Below are 8830 nucleotides of genomic sequence, written 5' to 3'. Positions count from 1 at the left end.
AAAAAAAAAAAATCTCTTTTGGAGCTTTCGAGGAGGTAGAAATATAATAATTACTTATATCCAATATCTTAATTTTTTTTACTGATCTTCTCATTTAATACTTATCTACTTTTAAAATTTTTGCTAGAATTTAAAAGTTATTATCTAAATGTTTGGAGCTGATTAAGAATGTTTCAGTTGAGTTGCTCGAGAGGATAACACAAACTAAAAATAAATTAGAGTTAATCATCAGCAGCACCAAAGATAAACAGTATTTTAAGCTAGTTCCACTCCAACAAGTAGACTTTTTTGGTTCACTTTAAAAAAGAAAAAGGGTTACCAAATACTTGATGGGTTATTGTGTTTCCCCGATGTATATAAATTAGATTATGAAGCAAATTTTCTTTGCCTTGGTCAATAGATAGAAGGAAATGATGCTCTTTGAACACCCTTCCTAATGTTCTAATAATTGCCTCTTCCTCTTTCTGCATGATTCAGTCTTGATGTTGGAACCTGGCAGCTTGAACATAGAGAGATCAACTTGGGAATCATAGATGTCAATTCGCTCCTTCACCAAAACCGTGACAGGACTTGAAGGCCAATTGTGAAGTTGCCCACTGACTAATATGTTGGATAATGGGTCTACCATGCGTGATTTCATTATCATATGACACTTAAGATGATCATCCTAGTAAATTGAAAAGTGAAAACCCATATATTATTTCCATTTTCTAATTTACATAAGCTGAAAAATAGCGTTTAAATATTTGTACCTTTTGAAATTGGTTGAGGAGACTTGTGGTAGAGGCGAGGTGTGAACAAGACGATGGAATTAGCTCATCTAGACAGCACCGTAGAGCAGATACGGCAATAAGACTTGGCCGAAACTCCAGCAGCTTGAAATCTGCATCCATTAGTTTTGGTTTAATCAGGATGAGCATCAAATTCATCTGGAGCAACTTCTCCTACATATGTTGCTTCATTATAATTCAAGTTCAAGCTTCCATAAATGAGCATAATAATTACAGCAATTGTACAATGTCGTGCAAATGAAACAATGTGACGATTGAAATTGATCAATCAAAATTCATCTGCCAAGAGCATTGGTAGCGGAGCTCTGTTGGGAAAATCCAGCTTTGATCATGTATTTGAGAATCATCTGCCTGATATATCAGATTAACGCAAGAGAAATTGATAGGAATGTGTACCTAACATAGCTCCGAGAAGAAGCTGAGTGAATCGGGTGGTTAACTGATTGTGAAGGTGAGATTCGAGAGAGTCAACATTGGATAATAGCAGTTCTACATAAGAGTAAGGTGTTACACAGCCAAGGTGCCATCCCAAAGTCTGTAACAGGGTCAATTCCATTCGCCTTATTGTGCTTGATTCAAACCAATGTTCAAGGTCCTCCAACTATAATGACCACCACAACCGCACAGTTATCAATCAGTTAAGACACTAATACCATAACAATAGAGTTAATAACAGCAAGCAATAAGTATAATAGATCACCTGAATCTCTTGCAATAAAGGAGCGGACGTCTCGGTAAACTTGGATGCTACTGATAAACACGCCACAGACAGTAATTCAATCATCCAACATTTCCATCCCTAAAATATATGATGATGTGAGTATTCAGTATCAAAATAAAAATACAAAGCCAGCAAATTAAGAGATGGATTCTAAGCTATAGTTAATTACATGGCATTGGTTCATGGATATGAATCGATCAAGGTGATTTGCAGCGTTGAAAACAGTTCCGTAACAGAGATTCAGCCGACTGCGAGACTGAAGACAACAAAAAACAAGAAGTTAGAGATAAACCCACATGAAGTCTATTCCTCTTCTTTATTATCATATTCTTTTTCGGGATGAAATGAATAACACTGACCTTGAAAAGCCATTGAATAGCTTTGAGCCTAAAGTTCATCAAATTATTAGACTGGAGATACTCTAAATATCCAGGTTCAGGAATGTAACTCAACTCCTTCTTAAAGCAAATAATACTAGCCTGTTCACAGTCTTCCTTAGTGTTGTAAAATGAATAACCAGGACACCTCTCTAAAATGCGTTGTTTGGGTTCATGGGAAGTTTCGTCAGGATTCGAAAGCCACAGCTCATCACAAAACAAACTTATCTCCATACTTCTGTACCCGTTGCTAAAAAAAATCCTTACCAATACGTCTATATATATATATATATATCTCTCTCGAACAAACAATCGAGTATTAAAGACGGGGACAAGGGAAAAAGGCTCTGACACGTAAATCTTTTTGACTAATATATGTACCTCAAACAGGCGGTGCTTGACAAAAATAGAAAGCATGAAAAATAGTGAAAATAAGAGAGAAAAGAGAAAGTTACAAGGATTAATAAGAGATGGTGGGGTGGTTGGGTTGGAGAAGGAGATTTAAAAAGAAGGAGACGACCCTCATGAAAAGGGGTAAATGCTGCATGCATATTATAATTTGACCACAGTAACCAATTGCGTGAGCGCACGCATTACATAAATGTGCAGCTGCTTCTCTTTCAATAGTCACTGAGTTACGTGTTTGAATAGAGGATGTTTTGGAAGATGGTGGCGGGGATTGGGACTGGGTTCACGTAAGGGGGAGTTCGCCAGTTGTGGATGACCCCACGTTCCGGGTTATGATAGTGAGTGCGGCGTAACTGCTATTTCAACTAATCAATGACTCTCATTTAATTCATAAAAAAATATGCTTTTACTGTGCACGAGAAACTCCCTCACTACGTTCTCTAATCAATCAATCACTCTCCCCACTACTGCTTTCACCACCGATTCATCTTGGTTGCCCACGTTATTATTTTTTTTTTTTTTCCTTAGAAAATGAAAATCTCTATGGCTTACTTAAATACCGGTCTCCATAGTTATTTAACTAACAATAAAAACAATTTAATTTTATAAATTTTTTCTTACAATTCCAACATGACAATTCCTAATCAGGCAGACAAAACTCATTATAAACTATCATAATTGGACAAGTTAAACCCATTACAAACTATCATGTCAAAGTTATAAGAGAAAGATTATAACATTAAATTGTAAGTATAATATTGACCTAATTTATGTTCTTGAGAGTAGTTACTTGTGTTACAACTGTGTAAATTCAATATGATTTAAAGGCATAAGAAACTTTTTCTCAAATTTCTCTTTGCATAATTAACTGACGACAGATGATGAGAAGGAAATAACCGACTTCGGTTTTCAAGAAACTGTATAACAAACTGCTAGCAGAGATTCGTCATCATGTTGCTAACTGCTTTGGCCTGCAATTCCTAACTGATAATTCTTTTTAAAACTGTAACAAAATTGAAAAAGGGATATCATAAGGTATAGGCACTAATACATAATTAACACTCTCATAACCAAATACATGCACATTTTATCAATTTTCCAAGAGTCATCAAAATGCATGTTCGTTCGAGTGCCTGCGCTCTTGCAAGTCCTCCCTCAGAATTTTTTATGCAAATCGAGGAAGTCAAATAATTTCAGTAGTTGAATCCATGGTTATTAGTATTCTACAATTCTCAATATTATACGCGATTTGACAACTATTGTTGAATCAGTGCTGCTATCAGAATCACTTGCCAATTTTTCTTTTTCATTGTAACTCATACGATGAAAAACTAAAACCTGATCTTCCCTCGTTGGTACATTTCAGCTCAAGCTTCTGAAAAGGGCTGCAACTCAATTTAACAGCATTTCGTCAGTCACTTTGATACATGAGAAAGAAAGTCAAAGTGCGAGAGGGGCGAAGGGGTTAGAAGGATGACAGTGTAAAATACAAGGATNGCATTGGTTCATGGATATGAATCGATCAAGGTGATTTGCAGCGTTGAAAACAGTTCCGTAACAGAGATTCAGCCGACTGCGAGACTGAAGACAACAAAAAACAAGAAGTTAGAGATAAACCCACATGAAGTCTATTCCTCTTCTTTATTATCATATTCTTTTTCGGGATGAAATGAATAACACTGACCTTGAAAAGCCATTGAATAGCTTTGAGCCTAAAGTTCATCAAATTATTAGACTGGAGATACTCTAAATATCCAGGTTCAGGAATGTAACTCAACTCCTTCTTAAAGCAAATAATACTAGCCTGTTCACAGTCTTCCTTAGTGTTGTAAAATGAATAACCAGGACACCTCTCTAAAATGCGTTGTTTGGGTTCATGGGAAGTTTCGTCAGGATTCGAAAGCCACAGCTCATCACAAAACAAACTTATCTCCATACTTCTGTACCCGTTGCTAAAAAAAATCCTTACCAATACGTCTATATATATATATATATATCTCTCTCGAACAAACAATCGAGTATTAAAGACGGGGACAAGGGAAAAAGGCTCTGACACGTAAATCTTTTTGACTAATATATGTACCTCAAACAGGCGGTGCTTGACAAAAATAGAAAGCATGAAAAATAGTGAAAATAAGAGAGAAAAGAGAAAGTTACAAGGATTAATAAGAGATGGTGGGGTGGTTGGGTTGGAGAAGGAGATTTAAAAAGAAGGAGACGACCCTCATGAAAAGGGGTAAATGCTGCATGCATATTATAATTTGACCACAGTAACCAATTGCGTGAGCGCACGCATTACATAAATGTGCAGCTGCTTCTCTTTCAATAGTCACTGAGTTACGTGTTTGAATAGAGGATGTTTTGGAAGATGGTGGCGGGGATTGGGACTGGGTTCACGTAAGGGGGAGTTCGCCAGTTGTGGATGACCCCACGTTCCGGGTTATGATAGTGAGTGCGGCGTAACTGCTATTTCAACTAATCAATGACTCTCATTTAATTCATAAAAAAATATGCTTTTACTGTGCACGAGAAACTCCCTCACTACGTTCTCTAATCAATCAATCACTCTCCCCACTACTGCTTTCACCACCGATTCATCTTGGTTGCCCACGTTATTATTTTTTTTTTTTTTCCTTAGAAAATGAAAATCTCTATGGCTTACTTAAATACCGGTCTCCATAGTTATTTAACTAACAATAAAAACAATTTAATTTTATAAATTTTTTCTTACAATTCCAACATGACAATTCCTAATCAGGCAGACAAAACTCATTATAAACTATCATAATTGGACAAGTTAAACCCATTACAAACTATCATGTCAAAGTTATAAGAGAAAGATTATAACATTAAATTGTAAGTATAATATTGACCTAATTTATGTTCTTGAGAGTAGTTACTTGTGTTACAACTGTGTAAATTCAATATGATTTAAAGGCATAAGAAACTTTTTCTCAAATTTCTCTTTGCATAATTAACTGACGACAGATGATGAGAAGGAAATAACCGACTTCGGTTTTCAAGAAACTGTATAACAAACTGCTAGCAGAGATTCGTCATCATGTTGCTAACTGCTTTGGCCTGCAATTCCTAACTGATAATTCTTTTTAAAACTGTAACAAAATTGAAAAAGGGATATCATAAGGTATAGGCACTAATACATAATTAACACTCTCATAACCAAATACATGCACATTTTATCAATTTTCCAAGAGTCATCAAAATGCATGTTCGTTCGAGTGCCTGCGCTCTTGCAAGTCCTCCCTCAGAATTTTTTATGCAAATCGAGGAAGTCAAATAATTTCAGTAGTTGAATCCATGGTTATTAGTATTCTACAATTCTCAATATTATACGCGATTTGACAACTATTGTTGAATCAGTGCTGCTATCAGAATCACTTGCCAATTTTTCTTTTTCATTGTAACTCATACGATGAAAAACTAAAACCTGATCTTCCCTCGTTGGTACATTTCAGCTCAAGCTTCTGAAAAGGGCTGCAACTCAATTTAACAGCATTTCGTCAGTCACTTTGATACATGAGAAAGAAAGTCAAAGTGCGAGAGGGGCGAAGGGGTTAGAAGGATGACAGTGTAAAATACAAGGATAGCCTGATTCGTAATCAGTCTATGGACATATCCCAGCTTTCCAGAAAACAAAAGAGAAGCATTCATCATTGGCATACTATTTCCAAGAAAAGACAATTACTCAACCAAAACTTAGAATCAGAGATGGCAGCAAAGAAGTACCTGCTATTGGGATCATAATAGAAGCCATTGATGGAGCCATCACTACAAGAGAAGCAAACATAGTAGAAGCCTGCTATGGTTAGCCCACAGTCGGTTCCAACATTCACAAAATATTGCTCTTTCCATCTCTACAATGACAAAATTAAAAAATGGCAAGTTAAATTAATTTAAACATATCAACTTCTTCTACCAATTAATCAAAGATTCATGCTAAATCTATAAAAGACTTTTACAAAAAATTCTTTACTAGATGGTGCGATAATTGAGATGGCATATGCCACATTAGCTTGTCAGCCATTTATTAATTTTAGTAAATAATGTATAACAAAAACATAACCCACGCATAATTTTGAGCATAGAAAGCATGCCAAACTATCACATCTTCAATAAACTGTCCTATCATATTGTTAAATAACTGTTCACTAAATTAAATTGATTAAGTCTCAAACAAAATTACCATAAATATGTGGTGGTAGTTACTCAGGTCCAATGATTTGCCACCATCAACCTCCACTTGATTCTGAAGAGATTGAGTTGATGAAATGAACATAAATTATGTATATGTAGAAGCAGTTGTAACTCACCAAATGGGTGAAAATACACAAATCATTACCAGAAGGGGTGAAAAAGATTGAAACTTCGTCCAATGCCTTATATCATCCTCTGGCCTATAAAAAGTTTCTTTAACCAATTAAAAGGGAACAGACAATCTATTGAGATTTATTTAATGCTCAATTTAAAAGGGAAAAGGAAAAAGAAAGAGCATACGCTGCTTCCCATTTGCCGGTGTAGAAAGTATAGTTTTTCGTATCAACAATCTCTCCTTCCCAGAAAGTTACTACCTGAACATCGTTAAAAACAATTAAATGACTGATGAGTTTACAAGGAGATTCTGCATATTTGACTAAATTTTAAAGTCAATACTAAGGGAAAGGGATATATGAGAGTGTGTGTTTTTGTGTGAGCGTATGTGTGCATGCATGCACAGGGAAAAACTCTGCATCTCAGTTCTGCAATAACTTTTAATACTTCCTAATATGGGAACCAAAGAGTAAAATTATATGAAAAATCAAAACAAATAAACCTTCTGTATCACATTGATAAATCAAAATGTAAGAAGAGGCAAGAAGCAGACAGCAAAAATTGAAAACTTAGGTGGGTGAAACCTATGAATAAGAAGAATAAGAATGGATATCTAATAAAAATCCATTAAACCAGGGTGGCAGTGTTTAACTGAAGATACTTTTATAATTATTTGTCAGTATCAAAGCTCTGTATCTTAAAAATACCAGATAAGATAGGATGAAAAGGGTAGACACAATTTAATTGCTGCTGAGAGAAGAAAATAACACTAACTGGTGTGTCTGCCATAGGAACATTCAGAGCTTCCATGGTGCCACATAGATACCCATGTTCAAGGTCACATCCTTGTATCCGGACATTAACTCTCCAAGCTTCCTCCTTTTGAAGATTTGAGACATTCTGTGTACCAGAAAATGCCTGCAATAAAATATAATGCCATACATTGAATCCTTTCAACCATAGCAATAAGGTATGTCACCCCTAAATATAAGAATCATTTATTTCCAAAGCGCAAGAAAAAACTTTTATCTACATGAGTTCATGGCTTCACATACATTCACCGGCCAGGGCACAACCCTTCCTTCAAAAAACAACACACACATATATTTTAAAAACAGAAAGAAGGAATGAATCATCTAAACTACTTGTTGCATGAAAAATGAGAGTTGTGCAACAAACATTGAAACGCCAAAAGCTTTACACATAAAAGCACCATAAAAAAGAAACTCTGCAGCTTCACTACAAGGAGAGAAAAATAAAAAAATAAAAATTGAAAGTCTCCATTACACAACAGCTATATGGTTTTGCGACCTCTTCAACATCTTAATCTCACATCTGAATTCATTTACAGAAATCCAATCATCTTGCCATTACTTAAAAAGTATAAAAAATATTAGTTAATTTGTTCAGCCAATAAATCATCCACATAATTCCTATCATACTCAATTCATATTAGGCAACTAATTAATGAAGCAGGGGCAAGTCGTATGAGGCTAGCAAGTAAATTTTATGATGGTAATTTTTAAAGAGAAATAAATCAATCAATCGGAATTGGTGTGCAACAAAAAATAAACTTGAACCACATGCCTTTTAAACAATAAAAAAGCTTAATGATATGAAAAAAAAATAAAAAATAAAACGACAGAACAATTCACCTGTCCAACACTCAAAAGTGAGCAGGCTGGGGGTGAAGTATTTCCAGAATTTGCACCTTCAGTACACAAAATACAATGAAATCACACAAAGAGAAACTCATAAGTACAAAATATGTTAATAAATTTCCTAATCGAGACCACTCTAATTAACTCAGATAATTAGAAAGCAATCAAGCATTTGATAACCTAACACACGCAATGACTAAGATCGTAATTTCATTGAAACAGAATACCTGATACTTGAGACGGTGCAGAGTTGTCTACGACTCTCACCGGCATTTCTCGATTGATTGATCAAAAGTCTGTCTCAGGTATTGAAATTGCGGGGAGAGGTTCAGATTTTGGAGGTGAAAAGATCCGACAGATAAACCGGTTTACCCGATCGTACAAAATGCGTTAGACCAACCCGTTTAGGAAACAGCCCCGGTGGGCTGGTAAAGCCCAAGGCAGGTCCATAATGAGATTTTTTGAAATATAAAACGACACCATATTATAAAGTTGATGAATTTGTCCCAGGGCATGCAATACAGTAAAGAGAAGCCTTATAAA

General features: G+C 35.4%; 2 protein-coding genes across 2 annotated transcripts; both read right to left on the bottom strand.

The window, feature by feature from the left end:
• Window positions 1-433: 433 nt before the first annotated feature.
• LOC116140281 (putative cyclin-D7-1) lies at window positions 434-2123 on the bottom strand. The gene is made up of 6 exons (XM_031425930.1): window positions 1872-2123; window positions 1682-1768; window positions 1492-1590; window positions 1188-1392; window positions 753-883; window positions 434-667 (listed from the first exon to the last, which is right to left on the bottom strand). Exons 1-6 carry the CDS (start codon window positions 2121-2123, stop codon window positions 434-436), a joined length of 1008 nt encoding a protein of 335 aa, XP_031281790.1.
• Window positions 2124-5226: 3103 nt separating this feature from the next.
• On the bottom strand, window positions 5227-8698 carry LOC116140297 (glucose-induced degradation protein 4 homolog). The gene is made up of 8 exons (XM_031425946.1): window positions 8515-8698; window positions 8282-8337; window positions 7401-7544; window positions 6813-6886; window positions 6658-6712; window positions 6502-6564; window positions 6045-6172; window positions 5227-5792 (listed from the first exon to the last, which is right to left on the bottom strand). The coding sequence occupies exons 1-8, from the start codon at window positions 8558-8560 to the stop codon at window positions 5714-5716; spliced, it is 645 nt and encodes a 214-aa protein (XP_031281806.1). The 5' UTR covers window positions 8561-8698; the 3' UTR covers window positions 5227-5713.
• Window positions 8699-8830: the final 132 nt, after the last annotated feature.

Source organism: Pistacia vera, unplaced genomic scaffold (genome assembly GCF_008641045.1).
Source record: "Pistacia vera cultivar Batoury unplaced genomic scaffold, PisVer_v2 Contig368, whole genome shotgun sequence".
Taxonomy (NCBI): domain Eukaryota; kingdom Viridiplantae; phylum Streptophyta; class Magnoliopsida; order Sapindales; family Anacardiaceae; genus Pistacia; species Pistacia vera.
The sequence above is the reverse complement of the archived record's forward strand: the minus strand, read 5'-3'. Positions and strand labels throughout refer to the sequence as shown.